Source organism: Dermochelys coriacea, chromosome 17, assembly GCF_009764565.3.
Source record: "Dermochelys coriacea isolate rDerCor1 chromosome 17, rDerCor1.pri.v4, whole genome shotgun sequence".
NCBI lineage: Eukaryota > Metazoa > Chordata > Testudines > Dermochelyidae > Dermochelys > Dermochelys coriacea.
In genome coordinates, this window is record NC_050084.1 from 25,023,391 (window position 1) to 25,048,765 (window position 25,375).

Consider the following 25,375-nt stretch of genomic DNA (forward strand, 5'->3'; position numbering starts at 1 on the left):
GAAAAATTGTATTGAAGTTTTTATCTTCTCCACTGCTGCAGAACAGAAAATGATGCTCTTCAGTGCTCTCAGCTGCATTCAGTGTCCCTGTCAAGATGGTCACATCTATTTCAGCGATCCATTTAATAGAATCATAGATTATCAGGGTTGGAAGGGACCTCAGGAGGTCATCTAGTCCAACCCCCTGCTCAGAGCAGGACCAATCCCCAACTAACTCATCCCAGCCAGGGCTTTGTCAATCCTGACCTTAAAAACCTCAAAGGAAGGAGATTCCAAAATCTCCCTAGGTAACGCATTCCAGTGTTTCACCACCTTCCTAGTGAAAAAGTTTTTTCCTAATATCCAACCTAAACCTCCCCCACTGCAATTTAAGACCATTCCTCCTTGTTCTGTCATCTGCTACCACGGAGAACAGTCTAGATCCAGCCTCTTTGGAACCCCCTTTCAGGTACTTGAAAGCAGCTTTCAAATCCCCCCTCATTCTTCTCTTCCACAGACTAAACAATCCCAGTTCCCTCTGCCTCTCCTCATAAGTCATGTGTTCCAGTCCCCTAATCATTTTTGTTGCCCTCCGCTGGACTCTTTCCAATTTTTCCACAGCCTTCTTGTAGTGTGGGGCCCAAAATTGGACACAGTACTCCAGATGAGGCCTCACCAATGTCGAATAGAGGGGAATGATCACATCCCTTGATCTGCTGGCAATGCCCCTACTTATACAGCCCAAAATGCCGTTAGCCTTCTTGGCAACAAGGGCACACTGTTGACTCATATCCAGCTTCTCTGTCCACTGTAACCCCTAGGTCCTTTTCTGCAGAACTGCTGCCTAGCCATTCGGTCCCTAGTCTGTAGCGGTGCATGGGATTCTTCTGTCCTAAGTGCAGGACTCTGCACTTGTCGTTGTTGAACCTCATCAGATTTATTTTGGCCCAAACCTCTACCATTCCTTCCAATTTAGTGTCATCTGCAAACTTGCTGAGGGTGCAGCCCATGCCACCCTCCAGATCATTAATGAAGATATTGAACAAAACCAGCCCCAGGATTGACCCTTGGGGCACTCCACTTGATACCGGCTGCCAACTAGACATGGAGCCATTGATCACTACCCGATGAGCCCAACGACCTAGCCAGCTTTCTATCCACTTTATGGTCTATTCATCCAGCCCATACTACTTTAACTTGCTGGCAAGAATACTGTGGGAGACTGTGTCAAAAGCTTTGCTAAAGTCAAGGAACAATACATCCACTGCTTTCCCCTCATCCACAAAGCCCGTTATCTTGTCATAGAAAGCAATTAGGTTAGTCAGGCATGATTTGCCCTTGGTGAATCCATGCTGACTGTTCCTGATCACTTTCCTCTCCTCAAAGTGCTTCAGAATTGATTCCTTGAAGATCTGCTCCATGATTTTTCCAGGCATTGAGATGAGGCTGACTGGCCTGTACTTCCCCGGATCCTCCTTCTTCCCTTTTTTAAAGATGGGCTCTACATTAGCCTTTTTCCAGTCTTCCGGGACCTCCCCCAATTGCCGAGAGTTTTGAAAGATAATGGCCAATGGCTCTGCAATCACATCCGCCAACTCCGTTAGCACTCTTGGATGCAGCGCATCCGGCCCCACGGACTTGTGCTCATTCAGCTTTTCTAAATAGTCCTGAACCACTTCTTTCTCCACAGAGGGCTGGTCACCTCCTCCCCATGCTGTGCTGCCCAGTGCAGTAGTCTGGGAGCTGACCTTGTTCGTGAAGATAGAGGCAAAAAAAGCATTGAGTACATTAGCTTTTTCCACATCCTCTGTCACTAGGTTGCCTCCCTCATTCAGTAAGGGGCCCACACTTTCCTTGTCTTTCTTCTTGTTGCTAACATACCTGAAGAAACCCTTCTTGTTACTCTTAACATCTCTTGCTAGCTTTAACTCCAAGTGCGATTTGGCCATCCTGATTTCACTCCTGCATGCCCGAGCAATATTTTTATACTCCTCCCTGGTCATTTGTCCAATCTTCCCCTTCTTGTAAGCTTCTTTTTTGTGTTTAAGATCAGCAAGGATTACACTGTGAAGCCAAGCTGGTCGCCTGCCATATTTACTATTCTTTCTACACATCAGGATGGTTTGTTCCTGTAACCTCAATAAGGATTCTTTAAAATACAGCCAGCTCTCCTGCACTCCTTTCTCTCTCGTGTTATTCTCCCAGGGGATCCTGTCCATCAGGTCCCTGAGGGACTCAAAGTCTGTTTTTCTGAAGTCCAGGGTCCATATTCTGCTGCTCTCCTTTCTTCCTTGTGTCAGGATCCCGAACTCGACCATCTCATAGTCACTGCCTCCCACTACCTCCCAGGTTCCCCTCCACTTTTGCTTCCCCTATAAATTCTTCCTGGTTTGCGAGCAGCAGGTCAAGAGGAGCTCTGCCTCTAGTTGGTTCCTCCAGCACTTGCACCAGGAAATTGTCCCTTACACTTTCTAAAAACTTCTTGGATTGTCTGTGCACCGCTGTATTGCTCTCCCAGCAGATATCAGGGTGATTGAATATTTGTGATTGTCCTGGTCATGCCCCTCCTACAGCCTGCATGTAGCTAACATCTACAGCACCTCCAGGTCATAATGATGCAGAGGAGCAGAGTTCATTGGGCCTTGGCCTACTGAGACTGAAGCTGGTACTTACCCTACTAGGTGAGCATCTGTCATGGTTCAGCAGGTTTTTACTAACAACTCACTGCAATTTGCTGCAAGGCTCCTGGCTTCCAGCACCTAATTAACCTCCACTGCAGCCCTCCTGACAAGATAGCTCATGCTAAAATTACTGCACTGATGTGAGAGGAAAAAACACAGGCTCTACTTTTACTGGCCAATGGGCATGTAGGGCAGGAATTACAAAATCACTGAGGGAAGCAGGAGCACATCCCATTGAAAGACAACGGGAGTTGGGCTCAAACTTCTCAGTCACTTTTCAAAAATCCGTCTCCAACTCTGGGATGCTGTAAACCGCCCATGAGCCCCTACCTTCTATCAGCTCTCAGCCTGTTAAATAGATTCACAAACTGTAAGGTCAACGGGAGCCATTCTGATAATCTAGTCTGACTTTCTGCACGTCCCAGGCCAGAAAACACCACCCAAGGAGTCCTGCAGTGAGCCAAACACTTTGTGGTGGAAACTTTCAATCTTTCAAATCTTTCAAAAACATATCCTTAAATAATTACTGCAGGACCTCATGGTGGAAACACAGACAAAGAAGGCAAGGTGACAGGTAAGAGATGGTTCTAGGAACTAAAGGCACAGAGGAATTGCATTATCAGGCTGAGAGTTTGATGAACATTAACTGAGAAGCTGTTCCAGCTGTAATTAGAGATTAAGGGCCTGGGTGTCCTTGCACTTGACACTGTAGATGGAGGAGCCAGAAAGGAGGCAAAGAGGAAGATGTGTAGAGAAAGGACAGAGCAGGAAGAGAGAGTGTGTAGAGGGAAGGGAAGAGGAAGAAAGTAAAAGAAGGAAGAAGGGAGGTTGGGGACAGGAGGGGCAAGCCAATCGATAAACATCTAACCCTCACATCCTCTCCCTTATCCTCCCCTCCCTGTGTCCCCTCTTGGGATGAGCTCTTTGCAGCAGGGGAGCTGTCCTATTGGTACCCAGAGCATAAGCACAGTATACAAATCAAGAACAATTGCAATCTGGCCTCTAAATGTTATTCTACTGCCAAAGACAAAGGCTTCCCACCATTTGAAAAGCAGCCTTCTCCCTAGCGGTCACCCCCTACCGCAGCCCTCCAGACAAGGGATCTGCTGCTAAATTGCTGTCAAAAGGAACCAGTCTCAGTCCTCCAGCATCCCCAGGGCTCTCCTCACAATCCTGGAGGGCAGCAGAGGGAGACCTCCAGGGGCGCGTGTTTGGAAAATGAAACTCTTCACTGGTTTATGTTCCTATTATCAGACACCAAATGAAGGTAGCTGGCAGCACTGTGGGGAGCAACATAGGCTGTAACTGTACAGTTTAAACAGGGTCTTTCTGAAAGGAGGATTTCTTTCTGTGTTGCCTACTATACCTTAGTAGCATATGGAACAGCCTGTCGGAAGCACATGGCAGCAGGCCCAGCTGCATCCCACCAAGCTGTGCTGAATAACTGCCCCATGTATATTGATTCGCCCAAACTCTTGCTGTGGGAAGACAAAGTCACAGACTGTTTTTTTCAGTTCAGATTTCCTAAATCTCATCCCGCATGGGGGCAGATTCCAGATATCAGTCCAGGAAAAACTGCCTGGTAAAAGCCTGTCCACTGAGCAACAGCATGAACAGGGATGATCAGATAGGCATCTGACAGTTCAGATCCTCTGCATTTACTGCAATCTCTTATCTAGTGGTTAGTATTTGGGACTGGGGAATCCACTAGCTTCTCCTGTGACCTCAGGCATATCTCAACCGTCCAATGTCTCAGTTCCCCCCTTTGTAAAATGGGGATAATAGCTATTAGCTACCTCACAGGGGACTGTGAGCTTTCATTTATGCCAAGGACCAGCATGTGATGGGGGAGAGAAAAGACATACTTGAATGTTTGCACTCGGAGACCACAGAGACAGGCACCACAGCCAGATAGAAACAGAACTTCAGGCAACCTTTAAGAGGGCTTAGGTTGCGGTTCAGAATAAGGTTCAGGTCAATTCTTATTTAATCCTGATTGGTTCACCCACCCTTCATAAAAACTGTAATCTAGCCAGAAGGGGAGCAGAATGGATGGTATAAAGCAGGGGTCCTTCCATCCATGCATTCTATACTCCAGAGCAGGCATTTCAGAGACCCAGCTCCAGAGGGTGGCCACACACCCAGACTGCAAATCTGGAGGCACAGAAAGGGTTGCATCACTTCTCAGACTGTGCCTACAGTGCTGGGAACTCATTGAAAATCCTGCCTCATTAATTTATTCTCCTTTAGCAGCCTGTCTGGCCAGGAGCTATTGCCAGGGAGCGAGCAGGCAGTATATCACCAATTCTCTCAATCAAACCCTCCTGTTTGTTCTCTTTGCAGAGCCAGAGGACATTGCTGTTTCCTAGTCGTGACACAATCTGGAGGTGGCAATGGTGTCTGTAAATTAGTATATTTGATACCGAAGTGGCACGAGTACAAGTTCCGGATCTCGGCAGCAGTAACCAGACAATTACATTTGTTTTCTAGCTGAGTGGACAGGAAAATGACTCACCTGGATTAAAAGGGCCATTTGCTCTTTGCAGCCTCACTGCATCCACCAGCCTTAGGCACAGAATCATTCTGCACTAGCCTTAAGAAGCCCTCAGTGTTCCTCCTCATCTCCTTTCCTACCAGCCAAAAGAGCCCAGCAAGCCATCTAGTCTCCTTTCCTAGCTGCCCAGCCCATCTCCGGTCTCTCTCTTCTCCAGATTGCTTCTATCAGCTCCATGGTCATCACGCACCTCATCTGCCTCCTACTTTACACCACATGCTGGTTACATCACAGCCAGCATGACCATTGTCGCACTGTACCAGCATCTAATTCTTTGCATATGTCCCATCCATCCACTCAAGAAAGCAGATCAAGCCTGATGTGTCATGGTAGTATACGTGTTCCCCACACCCCACAGCAGCTGGAGCAGAAAGCCGAGAACGCCTCACTCACTCTCATCTGGGTTGGGGGATGCAAGAATAGCACTGTGCTTCCTCTTCACTTCCTCCACATTCTCAGAAATTTTATCGATGAACCCTCGAATTTCTTCCACCTACGGAGACATGGCCCAAATGAACACAGTTGTTCAGCATATTCATGACAATCGAGTCTATGGGAAGGGGAGAGGTTGCTAGACTCAAGTGCTCCCCCATCTGAAACCAGTCATAGGAGACCTGGGCCAGCATAGGCTGCTTCCTGCAGGAGAATTTAGCTGGCTACCACCTGATTGGCTTCTTAAAGTGTGGCTATATCACGAAAAGAGACTTTCTAAAGTGCAGCAGGGTGGTTTGGGGGCAGGGGAACAGTTCCCATATTTATTACATCAGTGACTCTATGTCACGTCTGTTCAGTTTATATATTATAAAATGTTATTTCAACATGCCAGCCCAGAAAACTCCCTTGGGATCCAGGAGACTCCAAGCTTCCCAGCTCATGCATTAGCATCAAGAATAATGGTTCTGCATCTGGGACACTGAATAATTCTGCTCCAGATGAACAAGTCAAACTGCAGACTAGCTTGCTCTTCCATAACTGCTGGATCCACAGGGTTAACCTTTTAGTCATTAAGGAAAACACACTTGGCCGATACACTGGGAGAGTAGAAGTAGTGAGTGAGAAGGTGACCTTCACTGCACTTTAAGGAAGTTTGCTGATGGCTTGGGAAATGCAGTCAGGGTTGCATTATGCTGTTTTTCTGAGCTGTCTATCTAGAATACCTCTACCTTCAATTCGCTGAGTGACTTTTCAATGGGGTTTTACATCCTACATTCAACTTTTGATAGACTGCCTAGAGATGTCTTCACACCCCCCAACACACTATGATAAAGGTGTTCTAAAAAGCTGCATGCACCGCTCACAGCCACCCACATGCCAGAATAGAACCTCCATTTGTAAGCCAGATATGTACAGAAAAAGTCAGCCAGTCCCATGCAGAGGGACTTCCAGGGTTGTTTTAGTGCCTTTCTGTTATAATCAAAGCACTGAGGCAAGAAAGGTTGCAGAGTTTGAGGCTTTCTGCTGCCCCAAAAGACCGTGGCTTTCTTCCACATTGGCATAGGGACATCTGTTCTAATTTACCAACAGTTGCTAAAGTTGTCCCTTTGGTTTCGATGGATGCACCTGGAGGATCAAATTTCACATTACATCATAGGCTTTAGAGTAGCAGCCGTGTTAGTCTGTATTCGCAAAAAAGAAAAGGAGTACTTGTGGCACCTTAGAGACTAAAATTTATTTGAGCATAAGCTTTCATGAGCTACAGCTCAGTTGCACATTACAACATTAGAATCATGTAGTCTTCACAGCAGAGCTAATCGATGCCTAACCCTTTATGGGGCATGCTCAGGGAGGGGGGACCGAGGAGGAGCTAATAAAGGCTGAAGCCTGAGAATTGGCAGACCTCATGTCAATGAGAAAAAGACTCTGTTCCCATTGGCAATTCCTACACACATGACTGAGACATCAACTGGAGGGTAGGGATGAGAACACAGGTGCCATGTATTCTGTGGCTAGAGTCCGGTGAGAGGTCAGGGAGAGAGCACCACTTAGTTCTGACCAGCGCCACAGCTCTGAGCTTTGCTGAGAGAACCAACATCTCACCTGTTCAAAGAACTCATCCATGAAGCGATCCCGGTCCATGCTAACAGTGATTTCATCATCATCATCACTGTCCTTAGCCTGTGTAGACACAAACACAGACATTAGCAAGCTGCTCTCTACAAACTTCGCTGATCCATTCTAAGAACGTAGCCCAATGGCCCTCTCTCGAGTCAGCAGAACGTGGGTTTCCCTCTGAACTTTGCCTGGGAACAGGTTACTCCTGTGATGCGGAAGGTAAATGCTGACTCTTTAGAAGCTATGGGGATTAGTTAAATTAATGGAAAAGGAAAAACCCTGGAAAGAATCAATCCCTGGACACTGCATTTAGAGTGTTACTAAAAGGCTTAAAGAAATATCTAGATCAGGCTCACACATAAAGGCATGATGAAAATCACCACTGAAACTCATGGTCAAGTCTCTTAAGCTTTTTGTGCCTCAGTTTACCTTAGTGTAAAATAAGAATAATGATATTTACATCTTTACATAGTGTGCTGAAAGGAATCATTTGATGTCCTCATACACACAGCAGAGGACAGCTCAATGAAAACAACTGCTCCACGCACAAAAAGGATGTGTGACTGTAGTAAACATGGGGTAGAAAACAACACAGAATATAGTATAATCACAATATATAAATGGATGCTATGTTCATTTTTGGTGGTCCTATTGCAGTAAAACCTTAGCAGAAATAGAGAAGAGCAGGGTTCACAGACAGGTGACCAAAATTAGAGATCTAGAAAGTCTTCAACATGAGGAGTTGTTATAGCTGTATTGATCCCAGCATATTAGAAAGACAAGGTCTCATGAATATCCTGGGTTCAACATGGCTACAACACTGCACTCAACAATGGAAGATATCGAACTCACCCACCTCCTCTTTAGTATGAGGAGACAGTTAAAAGATTTCATGCAGAGAGGAGACATGAGAGAGAGAGAGAGGAAATAATGAATGTATAGGGAAGTTCCTATTTACCTTCTCACTCTTGGAAAGGGGAGGTGCAATGAAATTGAAAGGGAACAAATTTAATATTAACAAAAAGAAAGATTCTTTTTTATTCAACACAGAATTAACCCATGAACTCCCTGCCACATGGTATCGGAGCCCAGGAGCTTACCAGGATCCTAGGAAGGGTTTGACATTCATGTGGGTAGTGAGAATACTCATAAATACTGTAGACAGGATACAAATAGAAGGGCTCTAAACCGCAATGCTTCAGTCTACAAGCCCACCATGAATTGTCTGGAGTTTGGAAGACCCTTCCCATGAGCAGGTGATTCCAGAATTGTCTGTTATAGGGGTTTTTTACACCATCTTCTACAGCAGCTGGTGCTGGGCACTGTCAAGCCATATCTGCACTACAAAAGGATGCATTCTACGAGATAGCTGACACAGTGAAAATCCAAGACAAGACAAACTGATGTTTTACCTCAATATAATTGATTGAGGTGAACTCTAAACTCCCCTTTGGGTGCACCTCAATCAGCTTCACCATGATAAAACTACAGCTTGCCCTGTCTTCACCAGGATTCTCTACCATGTCAGCTGTCTTACTGTAAAAACACACCTCTTTGGAGTGAAGACATGATCTTCGAGGTCGGATCCTGGAGTAGCCACTCCCCTGATCTGATTCAATCTGGCTGTTCCTAAATCTCTACTACAGGGGCGAGATTTCATCAAGCTATATTTGTAAAGCACTTTCAGACCCAACATACATACAGTGTAGGCACAAACTCTCATTGGCTATTATGGGGGCAAAAGCCTCTCCAGATGTCACTGACAGCACCTGTTTTGTTTCCAAGAGTATTGCTTATGGGCAGGTGTACCAAAATTCAGAACATGAATGTACGTCACACAGAGGAGGAAAAGCCCAGCCCCAGAACAGCCTCTCTCAAGTGCAGACTCTGAGGCCCTTCTCCCGCACAGCTCTGCATTCAAGGCCACAGCTCGAGAAAGCAGCCTGTGACGTGAAGTCAGAGAACAATTTAGGCTTAACAGATTCTCACCCTATTCTGCTCAGCTAACAAGAATTGCTGGATCAGCACCAGACCTACAGGGCTATTAAACAAAAAGGAGACGGTCAAGAGAGCACTATGTGACCATGCAAAGGTACAGTGTACTGTCCAAACACCCCTCACACACAGTCCAGGGCACTCTGCAGTCACTCAGAGCTGCAGATACACTGAAGCACACACGATTGCTAAACGATCATATAAATGATTTCATCAAGCAAAGCAAATAACCCTCACACCTGAATGCTTAGGGATGGGAGGGGAAGGCCTCCCCCGGCACCCCGCATGGCGTTCCTCCACCTCTGTGCAGGCCAAGTGTCCCACATATTCCTCAGCCCCCAGAACTTTAAACTTTCTTCCTCCCAAATCCAGCCCCGCAGCCACAAAGCCTGACTCCAAAGACACCCACGGAGCCCATTACCATCGCTTCTTCCTTGTCAGAAAGGGGTTACTGTTCAGTAACACAAGGACTCCCGCGCCCCAAATGCTGAGAATTCTGCCTCCACAGAGCCGCCAGCCCCAGCAACCAGGAGACCCAGAAGGTGCAGTGACAAGCCAGCGTGTTCGCATGGTGCTGCAGAGCACTCCAGCTGTGCTGCCAGGGTTAGATAGGTAACAGACTCAGCCCTGTGGGTTTCCTGGAATGCTGCATTGCAGGACTGGTTAGAAGGGTTAGTCCAAGCTCCCCTCCCTTGCAAGAAAAGTATCCTCTGTACTGTCAACCCCAAGCCTTCAAAAATGACAAGTCAGGCTCCAAACAATCATGAGCTTTTAGAAACAAATACTGGGTTCTTTGGTTTTTTCATTATCCTTCTGGTATTTGAAGCCTGAGAGGTCACATTTAAAGCTTTTCTCAGCAAGTCTGAGGGCTACAAACTTTTTTTTTTGTTTGCTTTCTGTAAAAGTAAGTTGAGATTCTGATGTATTCAACCGACTCCAGGAGCAGGGGCTTTGAGAAAACACCATATATGGAAAGATCTGTGATAAAACCACAAGAGTTGGCAACGTTGTATCAGTCATATCAAGCTAACCAAAAACAGGGCTTCCAGAACATGAGAATGGCCACACTGGGTCAGACCAAAGGTCCATCTAGCCCAGTGTCCTGTCTTCTGACAGTGGCCAATGCCAGGTGCCGCAGAGGGAATGAACAGAACAAGTAATCATCAAGTGATCCATCCCCTGTCGCCCACCGCCAGCTTCCCCTGCCGCTGTGAATACAGAGGCACAAGCAGGCAACATAGAACATACTTATGTGAGTCTCCAGGTGCACAAGCACAAGGTCGGAAATTCTTAAGCTTGCTTTGGCTACAGCAGCCAGCATGTTCTATTCAATATGGAGCCACATACTTATTTGGCCTATTTGAATTGAATCGTTTGAATTGAGGGGCACTAGTGAGTCACTTCCCTCCTCCCTCTGCCTCCTGGAAGCCTTGCTTTCTTTACCCCAATCAATTGCAGGCAGACACACAGACATGAAGCTTAGCCTCGCACCTCACAGGCTCTCTCGGCACTTTGTACAGTTTACGTTTCCCCTGATGTTTCATGTATGTTTCCCCAGCCCTAGCATCTCTTCAGGGCATGGAGACATTTTGTGGAAGTTTCTACATGTATGCCAATGTGGCACAATTCTGGCCTACAATGCCCTTGCTATTCTACTGCACAGACCATCCCTGAGGTCTGCCAAAAGAAATCTGGGGCCCGGTACATTATGTTCTCTGGGGTTCCCACACCCTCCCAATTCACCCTGGTTACAGACATTTTGTGGGGGTAGGGCTGAGCTCAGGGCCCCAGTACAATTGTCCCTGCTTTTCTCCCTCTCTCATCAGCCTGCCCTTCCTCCTTGGCTCTACCTAATATTTTTCAGCCATAGTCTGCAGCTTTCCTCTCCTGGAAATTCCAGTACTGGGCTACAATACGACTTCACCTCTACACCTCACTTCCAGCCCACTGTGCCCCATTAGTCCAGTTCTGGCTTCATCCAGAGAGATAGCAGGGTGTCTCTTCTAAGCTCCCCAACTTCAAAATAGATTGCATTGCTCATATTCCTCAGCAAAACAGGAGTCTTCCAATCCACACATTTCAGTGACATGGTCACTATTATCCATGACCAAGAAATTCACTCAGTGGACTTTCAGAAACTGGAGACATTGTGTGTCCTCTGTAACACTACCTATCATGCCCTGGTACTCCTCCAAATGCAAGCTGGAGGACATCCCTTATTGACAATCCTATATTGCCGTCTCCCTCTTTGTTTTTAAATACCAAAAAAACACGAACCCGATTCACGTTTTCCTTTATAAAATGTCACCCATGTCCAATCGTATTATTCTGAGTGTGCTTTCACCCATCTGGTTCCCTCCTTCACATGTTCTTCCCTTTCCCTTCTCCTGATGGCCCAAGCCAGGGCACTTTGTGATAAACACTGATCTCTTACCACTCATTCGCTTATTGATCTGTGGCAAGAAACACCCTACCTACTTTATTCCTATGTTTGCACAGGATCCACAAACAAGCTTTGAACACAAATGACGCAGTGTCCCGTACACATGCTTCCATAATTATCAATTGTGCTGTATGTTTAGGGAGTTATAAACACATCGTCTCCCAAAACTAGTATAATTGCCTGTTTTAGCCATTTGGTTTTTGTTCCACTGATAACCTATTTGTTTTTCACTTTACTTAGGTTTCAGCGAGGACTCTCTATATTGAATTAAGATGGACTACATTTTCAAACTGCTAAATGGCTAAGAAGAATCTGAGACCAGTTAATAAGCCTGTCGCACTCTCTACTCCTGTACATGCCAGGGAAGATTTAATCAGAAAATTATCTGCCCAGTATATGCAACTGAATACATTTTATGCCTTTACATACAGTGAGCCCTGGTCTACACTAGGAGTTTAGGTCAAATTTAGCAGCGTTAAATAGATTTAATCTTGCACCCGTCCACACGACGAAGCCCTTTTTTTCCGACTTAAAGGGCTCTTAAAATCGATTTCCTCATTCCACCCCCGACAAGGGGATTAGTGCTGAAATCGGCCTTGCTGGGTCGAATTTGGGGTACTGTGGACGCAATTCGACGGTATTGGCCTCCAAGAGCTATCCCAGAGTGCTCCATTGTGACCACTCTAGACAGCACTCTCAACTCAGATGCACTGGCCAGGTAGACGGGAAAAGGCCCGCAAACTTTTGAATCTCATTTCGTGTTTGGCCAGCGTGGCAAGCTGCAAGTGACCATGCAGAGCTCATCAGCAGAGGTGACCATGCAGAGCTCATCAGCAGAGGTGACCATGATGGAGTCCCAGAATCGCAAAAGAGCTCCAGCATGGACCCAACGGGAGGTACGGGATCTGATCACTGTATGGGGAGAGGAATCCGTGCTATCAGAATTACGTTCCAGTTTTCAAAATGCCAAAACATTTGTCAAAATCTCCCAGGCATGAAGGACAGAGGCCATAACAGGGACCCGAAGCAGTGCTGCATGAAACTGAAGGACCTGAGGCAAGCCTACCAGAAAACCAGAGAGGAAAACGGCTGCTCTGGGTCACAGCCCAAAACATGCCGCTTCTATGATGAGCTGCATGACATTTAAGGGGGTTCAGCCACCACTACCGCAACCATGTTGTTTGACTCCTTCAGTGGAGATGAAGGCAACACGGAAGCAGGTTTTGGGGACGAGGAAGATCATGATGATGAGGTTGTAGATAGTTCACAGAAAGCAAGTGGAGAAACCGATTTTCCCAACAGCCAAGGAACTGTTTCTCACCCTGGACCTGGAGCCAGTACCCTCCGAACCCACCCAAGGCTGCCTCCCAGACCCGCCAGGAGGAGAAGGGACCTCTGGTGAGTGACCTTTTTAAATAGTATACATGGTTTAAAAGCAAGCGTGTTTAATGATTAATTTGCCCTGGCATTCATGGCTCTCCTGGATGTACGCCCAAAGCCTTTGCAAAAGGTTTCTGTGGAGGGCAGCCTTATTCCGTCCACCATGGTAGGACACTTTATCACTCCAGGCCAGTAGCACATAGTCGGGAATCACTGCAGAACAAAGCACTGAAGTGTATATTTGCTGGCATTCAAACAACATCAGTTCTTTATCTCTCTGTGTTATCCTCAGGAGGGTGATATCATTCATGGTCACCTGGTTGAAATAGGATGCTTTTCTTAAGGCGACATTCAGAGATGCCCGTTCCTGCTGGGCTGTTTGCCTGTGGCTGAACAGAAATGTTCCCCGCTGTTCGCCACGGGGAGGGGGGAGGGGTTAGCCATGCGGTGGGGGGAGGCAAAATGCGACCTTGGAATGAAAGCACATGTGCTATGTATGTAATGTTAACAGCAAGGTTTACCGTGAAAGAGTGTTCTATAAAATGTGTCTTTTTAAATACCACTGTTCCTTTTTTTTCCTCCACCAGCTGCATGTGTTTCAAGGATCACAGGATCTTCTCCTTCCCAGAGGCTAGTGAAGATTAGAAGGTGAAAAAACCGCACTCGTGATGAAATGTTCTCTGAGCTCATGCTGTCCTCCCACACTGACAGAGCACAGACGAATGCGTGGAGGCAGACAATGTCAGAGTGCAGGAAAGCACAAAATGACTGGGAGGAGAGGTAGCGGGCTGAAGAGAGGGCTGAAGCTGAAAGGTGGTGGCAGCATGATGAGAGGAGGCAGGATTCAATGCTGAGGCTGCTGGAGGATCAAACTAATATGCTCCAGCGTATGATTGAGTTGCAAGAAAGGCAACAGGAGCACAGACCGCCACTATAGCCCCTGTGTAATCAACCACCATCCTCCCCAAGTTCCATAGACTCCTCACCCAGACATCCAAGAATGCGGTGGGGTGGGCCCCCGATCATCCAGCCACTCCACCCCAGAGGATTGCCCAAGCAACAGAAGGCTGGCATTCAATAAGTTTTAAAGTTTTAAACTTTTAAAGTGCTGTGTGGCCTTGTCCTTCCCTCCTCCACCACCCCTCCTGGGCTACCTTGGCTGTTATCCCCCTATTTGTGTGATGAATTAATAAAGAATGCATGACTGTGAAGCAACAATGACTTTATTGCCTCTGCAAGTGGTTATCGAAGGGAGGAGGGGAGAGTGGTTAGCTTAAAGGAAAGTAGAGTGAACCAAGGTGGGGTGGGTTTCCATCAAAGAGAAACAAACACAACTTTCACACCGTAGCCTGGCCAGTCATGAAACTGGTTTTCAAAGCTTCTGATGCACACCGCACACTCCTGTGCTCTTCTAACCACCCTGATGTCTGGCTGCATGTAACCAGCAGCCAGGAGATTTGCCTCAACCTCCCACCCCACCATAAATATCTCCCCCTTACGCTCACAGATATAGTGGAGAGCACAGCAAGCAGTAATAACAGTGGGAATATTGGTTTCTCTGAGGTCTAACCAAGTCAGTAAACTGCGCCAGTGCGCTTTTAAACGTCCAAATGCACATTCTACCACCATTCTGCACTTGCTCAGCCTGTAGTTGAACAGCTCCTGACTACTCTCCAGCCTGCCTACGTATGGCTTCATGAGCCATGGCATTAAGGGGTAGGCTGGGTCCCCAAGGATAACTATAGGCATTTCAACATCCCCAATGGTTATTTTCTGGTCTGGGAAGAAAGTCCCTTCCTGCAGCTTTTGAAACAGACCAGAGTTCCTGAAGATGCGAGCGTCATGTACCTTTCCCGGCCATCCCACGTTGATGTTGGTTAAACGTCCCTTGTGATCCACCAGTGCTTTCAGCACTATTAGAAAGTACCCCTTGAGGTTTATGTACTCGCCGGCTTGGTGCTGCGGTGCCAAGATAGGGATATGGGTTCTGTCTAAGGCCCCACCATAGTTAGGGAATCCCATTGCAGCAAAGCTGTCCACTATGACCTGTACATTTCCCAGTGTCACTACCCTTGTTAGCAGCAGATCTTTGATTGCGTTGGCTACTTGCATCACAGCAGCCCCCACAGTAGATTTGCCTACTCCATATTGATTTCTGACTGACCAGTAGCTGTCTGGCGTTGCAAGCTTTCATAAGGCTATTGCCATTCACTTCTCAACTGTGAGGGCTGCTCTCATTTTGGAATTCTTGCGCCTCAGGGCAGGGGAAAGCAAGTCACAAAGTTCCATGAAAGTGCCCTTACCCATGCGAAAGTTTCACAGCCACTGGGAATCGTCCCAGACCTGCAACACTATGCGGTCCCACCAGTCTGTGCTTGTTTCCCGGGCCCAGAATCGGCGTTCCACCACATGAACCTGCCCCATTAGCACCATGACCCTCACATTGCCAGGGCCCATGCTCTGAGAGAAGTCTGTGTCCATGTCCTCATCACTCTCGTCACCGCACTGACGTCGTCTACTCGCCCTGTTTCACTTTGCCAGGTTCTGGTGCTGTATATACTGCTGGATAATGCGCGTGGTGTTTAATGTGCTCCTAATTGCCAAAGTGATCTGAGCGGGCTCCATGCTTGCCATGGTATAGCGTCTGCACAGAAAAAAGGCGTGGAACGATTGTCTGCCGTTGCTCTGAAAGAGGGAGGGGTGACTGACGACATGGCTTACAGAGTTGGCTTAAAGGGAATTAAAATCAACAAAGGGGATGGCTTTACATCAAGGAGAAAGAAAGAAACAGAATGTCACACAGAATGGCCCCCTCAAGGATTGAACTCAAAACCCTGAGTTTAGCAGGCCAATGATCAACCCACTGAGCTTCCCTCCCCCCCAGTATTTCAGGCAGGACTGAATCTCCATTAAACTTTTCAAGGTGCCCCTGACAGACCTTACCAAAACGATTGTCGGTCGTTGATTTCATGGAGGGAGGGAGGGAGGGGGGAGCAAATTAATACAAAACAAATCTGGTGTATTTCTTGTTTTGATCCACTCCATCTATCTTTTACATCTTTGGCTGGCAGCAGACGGTGCAGTAGGATTGCTAGACATTCTCATCTCCTGCCCACTCACCATAAGATGGTGCAATAGGACTGCCTGCAAAACTAAAGAGAATGACCTGGTCGAGTAGCTCCTAATTTAGTCCCTGCGCCCATGTCTGCCCAGGCGCTCCTGACCGACCTTACCGAGGTGGCCAGGAGCACCTCGGACACGATGACGATGGTTATCAGGCCTATTGCACTGTCTGCTGCCACAAGGCAATGGGTTGCTGCTGCTGTGTAGCAATGCAGTACCTCGTCTGCCAGCACCCAGGAGACATAGGGTGACAGTGAGCTGAGCGGGCTCCATGCTTGCTGTGGTATGGCATCTGCAGAGGTAACTCAGGAAAAAAGGTGTGAAACGATCGTCTTCCACTGCTTTCAAGGAGGGGGGGAGGCCCTGATGACATATACTCAGAACCACCTGCGACAATGTTTTTTGCCCCATCAGGCATTGGGATCTCAACCCAGAATTCCAATGGGCGGCGGAGACTGCGGGAACCGTGGGATAGTTACCCACAGTGCAACACTCCGGAAGTCGACACTAGCCTCGGTACTGTGGAAGCACTCCGCCGAGTTAATGCACTTAATGCATTTAGAGCATTTTGTGTGGGGACACACACAATCGACTATATAAAAACGATTTCTACAAAACGACTTCTATAAATTCGACCTAATTTCATAGTGTAGACATACCTTTAGTGTTATACAAAGGGTAGGTCGACACCGGAACAAAAGACCCGCAACACATCACACATCACCACCTGGCTCAGCTGACTTGGACTCGCTGGACTCAGGCTCAGGGGCTAAAAATTGCCGTATAGACATTCAGACTCAGGCTTGAGCTCTTCGTCCATGGCATGGTCCCAGAGCTCAGGCTCCAGCCGAGTGTCTACATAGCGATTTTACAACCCTGCAGGCCAAGCCCCGTGAGCCCGTCAGCTGACCCCTGCTAGCCACAAGTGTTCATTTGCTGTGTAGACATACCTTAAATGGCTCTGTAACCCAACCCCGAGGTGTGGGTGAAGCCTTCTCCCTTTTCCACTCTGGGTTCACCTATAACAACACCTGCTGCCTCCACCAAAGGAAACCCCTCCTAATGCAGAGAACACAGGGGGCTTGTCCCTTGGGAAAATATTAAACACACAATCACATCAGCTCCAAGGGGCTCCTATCCACCATTTTCCACCAAATGCATCCAATGAAGTGAGCTGTAGCTCACGAAAGCTTATGCTCTAATAAATTTGTTAGTCTCTAAGGTGCCACAAGTACTCCTTTTCTTTTTGCGAATACAGACTAACACGGCTGCTACTCTGAAATCTGTATCCACCTTCTGCATCTCTTTTCTGAGATGACATGAACATCTCTCTCAGGTGGCAATATTTCTAAGGCACACAGCACCAAGGTATCTAGGTCCCATGAGACTGAATCAGAGCAGACTGCTGGGTCTGTGTGCGCACTGGCAGGGAGATAATTCACCTAAGATACCTGTTTCTTTACCAATGTTTCAACCCTCAGAGCACTCAGTGCTCATTGCTAAAAACAAACCCACACAATGAGAAGACCCCATTATATCAAATACACATGAATACTGTGTCAGGGAAGGGGGCCTCAACATTGTTCTAACTCTGAAGACATCGTCTGTAACACCCTGAGGGGTCATGGCACCCCTGTCAAGTGTAATCTACAAAGCATCATGGGGACAGGCCAACTTGGGACGTTCCTATTGCGATGGAGACAAACTAGCTGAAGAGAACACATCAGAAATGGGAGTGAGAAAGTGCAAGAGACAGGCAGTCTTGTGAATTCCTTTTATTTACCTTTTAGCGATATGACTGTATTTTCTGTTGGAACAAATTTTCCAGGCTGCCATACTGCACTGTGCGGACCCCTGCAGCAGCAAATGCATTTTGTTTCACTAGAAGGGACAAGCAACTGCATTTTGGGAGATTCACATCAGCAGCTCCTCCACTCAGTGCTCCATATTACCCTGTGACTTGCTGCAGATTTTTGGGATGTGTGGGTCCCCCAGTCAGCTAAATCCTTGCACATCCAAAATGTGTTCTCAAGGGCAGATTCACAGTTTAACCAGCAAACTTCACATGCAGTTTTGGCAAGACAAGGAATGGAAGATGACAAATACCAATGTCTGCCAAAGCCAATCCCCCTGCAATGTCAGGAAGCTGTTTGGATGTCAGGAAAACATGCCCCTTTAATCCTGACAAATGATCCTTGAATACTGCTGTAGAAGAAGGTGAAATATATCCAAGGTCCCTAACCAATATACCCCATCAGAAGTTACCTTCCAAGCTCCAAATTAAGGGCCCCATCCAGATGCTCACAAAGTTTAACAGAAGCAGGATGCCATCCAGGGCCTGTTTAATATTGAGCATGGACGACAACTCATCATGATTTGCATCTAATGCCATTTACACTGTAAACAGTGTAAACTTATCGAGTAGAATCTTAAAACCAGATAGATCTTTTGCCCCCACTGCTTCCCTTGGAAGGCTATTCCAAAACTTCACTCCTCTGATGCTTAGAAATCTTCATCTAATTTCAAGTCTAAACTTCCCAATGACCAGTTTATATCCATTTGTTCTTGTGTCCACATTGGTGCTGAGCTGAAATAATTCCTCTCCCTCTCCGGTATTTATCCCTCTGATATATTTATACAGAGCAATCCTATCTCCCCTCAACCTTCTTTTAGTTAGGCTAAACAAGCCAAGCTCCTTAAGTCTCCTTTCATAAGACAAGTTTTCCATTCCTCGGATCATCCTAGGAGCCCTTCTCTGTTCCTGCTCCAGTTGGAATTCATCCTTTTTCAACATGGGAGACCAGAACTGCACACAGTATTCTAGGTGAGGTTTGTTACTTCTAATTGATGCGTCCCCAACTTATAACTAAAATTCTTGTTATTAATCCCTAAATGCATAACCTTACACTTCTCACTATTAAATTTCATCCTATTACTATTACTCCAGTTTACAAGGTCATCCAGATCCTCCTCTATAATATCCCCATCCTTCTCTGAATTGGCAATATCTCCCAGCTTTGTATCATCTGCAAACTTTATTAGCACACTCCCACTTTTTGTGCCAAGGTCAGTAATAAAAAGATTAAATACGACTGGTCCCCAAACCGATCCCTGAGGAACTCCACTGGTAACCTCCCTCCAACCTGACACTTGTCCTTTCACTAGGACCCGTTGCAGTCTCCCCTTTAACCAATTCCTTAGCCACCTTTTGATGTTCATATTGATCCCCATCTTCTCCAATTGAACTAATAATTCCCCATGTGGCACAGTATCAAATGCCTTACTGAAATCTAGGTAAATTAGATCCACTGCATTTCCTTTATCTAAAAAATCTGTTACTTTTTCAAAGAAGGAGATTAGGTTGGTTTGGCACCATCTACCTTTTGTAAAACCATGTTGTATTTTGTCCCATTTACCATTGACTTCAATGTCCTTAACTAATTTCTCCTTCAAAATTTTTTCCAGGACCTTGCATACTACAGATGTCAAACTAACTGGCCTGTACTTAACCGGATCACTTTTTTTCCTTTCTTAAAAAGAGGAACTCTATTAGCAATTCTCCAATCATTCGATACAACTCCTGAGTCTACAGATTCATTAAAAATTCTTGCTAATGGGCTTGCTATTTCAGGTGCCAATTCCTTGAATATTCTTGGATGAAGATTATCTGGGCCCCCTGATTTAGTCCCATTAAGCTGTTTGAGTTTCCCTTCTACCTCAGATATGGTAATATCTACCTCCAGATCCTCATTCCCATTTGTCATGCTATCATTATCCCTAAGATCCTCTTTAGCCTTATTAAAAATCAAGGCAAAGTATTTGTTTAGATATTGGGCCATGCCTAGATTATCTTTAACCTCCACTCCATCCTCAGTGTTTAGCGGCCCCACTTCTTCTTTCTTAGTTTTCTTCTTATTTATATGGCTATAGAACCTTTTACTATTGTTTTTAATTACCTTTGCAAGGTCCAACTCTACTTGACTTTTAGCCTGTCTCACTTTATCCCTACATCTTCTGACCTTAATTAGGTAGCTTTCCTTGCTGATCCCTCCCATCTTCCACTCCCTGTATGCTTTCTGCTTCTTCTTAATCACCTCTCTAAGATGCTTGCTCATCCAGCTTGGTCTACAACTCCTTCCTATCAATTTTTTCCCCTTTCTTGGGATACAGGCTTCCGATAGCTTCTGCAGCTTTGATTTAAAGTAATCCCAGGCCTCCTCTGCCTTTAGATCCATAAGTTCTTCAGTCCAATCCACTTCCCTAACTAATTTCCTTCATTTTTGAAAGTCAGCCCTTTTGAAATCAAAAACTCTAGTTGCAGATTTATTTTTGTTAATCCTTCCGTTCAGTTTGAACTGAATTAGCTCCTGATCACTTGAGCCAAGATTATCCCCTACAACCATTTCTTCTATGAGGTCCTCGCTACTCACCAAAATTAAATCTAAAATGGCATCCACTCTAGTCGGTTCAGCAACTACTTGATGAAAGAATCCATCAGCTATGGCATCTAGGAAAATCTGATCCCTATTATTATTACTAGCACTGGTCCTTCAGTCTATATCTCGGAAGTTAAAGTCTCCCATGATCACGCAGTTTCCATTAGTATTTACTTGATTAAAAACATTAAAAAGGATTCTATCCATATCCAAATTAGATCCCGGGGGTCTATAGCACACCCCAAGCACTATCGTAGGAGAGGCTTTACTAGTTATCTTCCCCAATGTCATTTTTGCCCAGACGGACTCTGTCTTATCCATTGCATTGCTTCTTATTTCTTTACATTCTACCTCATCCTTGATATACAATGCTACTCCACCACCTTTACCTTTGTTTCTGTCTTTCCTAAACAGCACATACCCTTCAATACCCGTAGTCCAGTCATGACGACTATTCCACCATGATTCTGTTATCCCTGTAATATCTGGTTTCACTTCCTGCACCAGTAGCTCTAGTTCCTCCATTTTGTTACCTAGGCTCTTTCATTGGTGTACAAACATCTTAATTTTTGCTGTTTGGCCTCGCTCACATTTTGTACCCTATTAGGAACAGACATTCTACTGCCAGTATAACCTATTAGACTAGTATCCACACCACCCTCGCTCCTTATATACATTCTTCTACCCACGGCTGTATCCTTTCTTACTTCGTCTTCTTCCCTCTCAATGCTAAAATCTGGCGTGGCGATTACCTGGACATCTCCCAACCATCTCCCCCTAATTCCTAGTTTAAAGCTCTCTTTATCAGTTGTGCCAGCCTTGATCCTAGAAGTCTATTTCCTTCCCTACTCAGATGAAGTCCATCCTGAGAGAACTGTCCTCTGTCCGTGAATGCCTCCCAGTGGCCATACATCCCAAAGCCCTCCTTATAGCACCACTGCCTAAGCCATCTGTTCACGGTCATAATCTTGTCACACCTTTGTTGCCCTTCTCTAGGAACAGGAAGGATCCCACTAAAGATCACCTGAGCCTCAATTTCCTTAAGCGTCTTCCCCAACCTAGCATAGTCTCCCTTAATACTTTCCAGCGAGAATCTATCCGTATCATTTGTTCCCACATGAAGGATAATTAGGGGATTCTTTCCCACTCCCTTTAGGATCCTTTTCAACCTCAGGTCTACATCCCATATCTTAGCACCCGGAAGACAGCACACCCTTCTATTCTCTGGATCAGCTCTAGTTACAGGCCTGTCTATTCTTCTCAATAAAGAGTCCCCGATCACATAGACCTGCCTTTTCCTGGTGACGGTGCTATTCTCCAGTCTCTCCCCTGTTCCCTCTGGCTGCAAGTTCTTTCCATTCCTATTTTCCCTTATAATCCTCTTCAACCCATCCTGTATCCTCCTGGGGCTCATATTTGGTGTAGTCTTCCTTGACTCTTCTGCTTTTCCTATAGGACTAGTCTCTCTTCTCTTCTGCCTTACCCTTCCACCTTCAACAAGTACCTGCTGAGCCCCTTCTTCATTTTCCAACTCTGCAAACCTGTTCCTAAGCTCTATTTCTCCTTCACTAGCCCGTCTTTTCCTCTGCCTGGTTCTTTTAGTCATATGCTTCCACTGACCACTTTCCTCACCCAGTCTCCCCTCAAAATTCCCCAGCCCTGCTTCCATCTCTAAGTCTGAGCTTTTCCCTCAGATACCTCATATCTTTGCTCCATCATCTGCTCAAACCCCTTCCTAAACTCAACCAGACTTTCCACCTGCATCTCCAAACCTCAGATCTTTTCCTCCATCAGCTCTATCAGACGGCATTTCATGCAGAAAAAACTCTTACCAGGTCCCCCCTCCAGGATCATGTACATACCACAGCTTCCACATCCAGTCATCCTCAATGTGTCTTCCACTACAGGAGTCACTCCCACTGCTGCCTCCGTATCTGTCATCGCCTTCCCACCTAAGTCCTGTTAATCTGGGAAACACAAGCCACACCAAAGAGACCACCCCACACAGCAAAAACAAACCCCAAACAAGCACCACAATACAAACTCCCCTTTCAAACTCCCACTTAAACTCCCCTGTTTACAACTCTGTTTGCTAGCTCCTGTGCTGCTGCCTGACTGGCTGGCTACCTTTATAGGACCCCTAGTCAGAAAAGCCCCGCCCCCTAATCAGGGCTCAGCTTCTCTCTTCCAACAGATAAGTTTATGGAGGAGATGGTATGATGGGATAATGTGATTTTTGGTAAGCAATTGATCTTTAAATATTCAGGGTAAATAGGACTAATCCCCTGAGATGGGATATTAGATGGATGGGATCTGAGTTACCCAGGAAAGAATTTTCCGTAGTATCCGGCTGGTGAATCTTGCCCATATGCTCAGGGTTTAGCTGATCGCCATATTTGGGGTTGGGAAGGAATTTTCCTCCAGGGCAGATTGGAGAGGCCCTGGAGGTTTTTCGCCTTCCTCTGTAGCATGGGGCACGGGTCACTTGAGGGAGGCTTCTCTGCTCTTTGAAGTCTTTAAACCACGATTTGAGGACTTCAATAGCTCAGACATAGGTGAGGTTTTTCGTAGGAGTGGGTGGGTGAGATTCTGTGGCCTGCGTTTTGCAGGAGGTTGGACTAGATGATCAGAATGGTCCCTTCTGACCTTAGTATCTATGAATCTACACATCAAGATACTGAGTAAAATTTTCCAAAATACTTGCGTGATTTAGTTGATCGCATTTTCAAAAGTGACTGAAGCCTGGTCTACACTGCAAAGTTAGATCAATGGTGTGTGTTGACCTAGCTGGGCATGCGTCTATAGAACATCGACAGACCCCGGTCATTGGCGGGCGGGATTGAACCAGGAACCTCTCAAGCTTAGTGCATGAGCCTGTACAGCAGGAGTGGCCAATCTGTGGCTGCAGAGCCACATGCGGCTCTTCAGAAGTTAATGTGTGTCTTCTTGTATAGGCACTGACTCTGGGGCTGGAGCTACAGGTGCCAACTTTTCAATGTGCCGGGGGGTGCTCACTGCTCAACCCCTGACTCTGCAACAGGCCCTGCCCCCACTCCACCCCTTCCCACCCCTCCCTTGAGCCTGTCATGCCCTCACTCCTCCCCCTTCCCCTCTCCCCCCACAAGCCTCCTGCATGCCATGAAACTGTTGATCGGGAGGTGCAGAGAGGGAGGGGGAGGCGCTGCTTGGCGGGGCTGCTGACGTATTACTGTGGCTCTTTGGCAACGTACATGGATAAATTCTGGCTCCTTCTCAGGCTCAGGTTGGCCACCCCTGGTCTACAGCATGAGCTAAAAGCCAATTGGCTGTTAGCTAAGGCTGTAGACCAGACTTATTTTATCTCTCTCTCTAAGTGGTCTCGGTGCCCCTAGATGGGACAGACACCACACTCAGAAAGTGTGTGTGTTACATCTACACTAAAATTTGTCTCTCTCCAATGTAAGCTCTCTATTATGCGGACATAGCAACCCCTTCTTCCCGACTAGCATTGAGCCATGGTCAAGGCACTGAGGTCGACACAACATGAATGGAGGCATTGTGTTATCAACCCGAACAGTCCTCTAACAGCTGACCCACAATACCCGACATTGACCACTCTCCCAACTGTGAACTCCATTCCCGGGAGTCACAGAGAGCAGAAACCCCACTTCTCACCCCAAAACCCCATGAATTTCTGAAATGCCTTTTTCTGATTGTTCAGCTTGGTGAGTACGTCAAGCAGCTCTCCCTTGCTGTGTACAACTGCCCCGCTGACCATGCCAGTTACACGCTCCAGACACACTCCAACCTGGAGTAGACAGGCGACAGTGGATCTCCTGGGCCTGTGGTGAGAAGAGGCTGTGCAGGCACAGCTACAAACCAGCCATAGAAATGCAAACATCTACAAACAGATTGCACAGGGGTTGCAAGCAAAAGGATATGACCAGCAGCAGTGGCACATGAAAGCAAAGGAACTTTGCCAGGAATACCACAAAGACAGGGAGGCCAACAGTCGATCTGGTGCCTGGGCCCAGAAGCAGCACTTCACCATTTGTAGCTGCTCCATGAATGACACACACCTTGAACTGGTTCTTGCTATGCCCCACAGAAGTCTGCTGCCAGGAAATCATCATGGTTCCCGTGGTGCTTTTTGTGGCTCTGCAAATATCAGAGGATTGTGCGTCCTGTGTTTGCAATGCTCATGACAACACTGCAGAGCTGTGCAGACTCTATGCTTCTGTCAGAGATGGTGGACAGCAACAAGTCCCACGCAGGTTTTTGGATTTTAAAAATAGGCACAAAAATTGTGTGCTAGAGATGACGTTGTGGGAGTTCCATGCTGGGAACTTGACCCCGCACTTTCAGTCACCCCTGCGGGCCTCGTTTCTGCCCCACCATGTATTGCCAGAACTGCCCAAAAGACACTGCACTGGACAGAGAAAGCTGCACACTGGAATATCTACCCTTGGTGCATCACCCTGTGTATCAAACCAAGCACTCCTGATGAGCATGCGCAGAGCTGACACATGGAGCTATGTAAGCGCACGCACAAGTGATATGCCTATGTAAAGTCTATAGTGTAGAAAGGCCCTTAGGCACTTTAGTCTAAGTGTCACTGAAAATCAATGGGACTTGGGCTTCTAAATCGCAGTGTTTCTGAAAATTTTACCCACTGTATCCCCGACATCCAAACAACAGTCCATTTCTTTCCCTTACCATTAATATAACTGACTTTGCCAACGGAAGGTTTAAA

At 46.5% G+C, this 25,375-nt stretch overlaps 1 protein-coding gene across 2 annotated transcripts in view; it reads right to left on the reverse strand.

Annotated features, from left to right (window-relative positions):
* STX1A (syntaxin 1A) overlaps window positions 1-25,375 on the reverse strand; it is a 313,611-nt gene that overhangs the window by 247,170 nt on the left and 41,066 nt on the right. For both annotated transcript variants that reach the window (XR_006276192.1, XM_038376188.2), the window contains exons 2-3: window positions 7,252-7,329; window positions 5,608-5,707 (exon numbers count right to left, since the gene is read on the reverse strand). Coding sequence is in view for 1 of the 2 variants with exons in the window: in XM_038376188.2 (XP_038232116.1) it covers window positions 5,608-5,707; window positions 7,252-7,329 (178 nt within the window). In the remaining variant the exon portion in view is untranslated. The remainder of the gene's footprint in view (window positions 1-5,607; window positions 5,708-7,251; window positions 7,330-25,375) is intronic.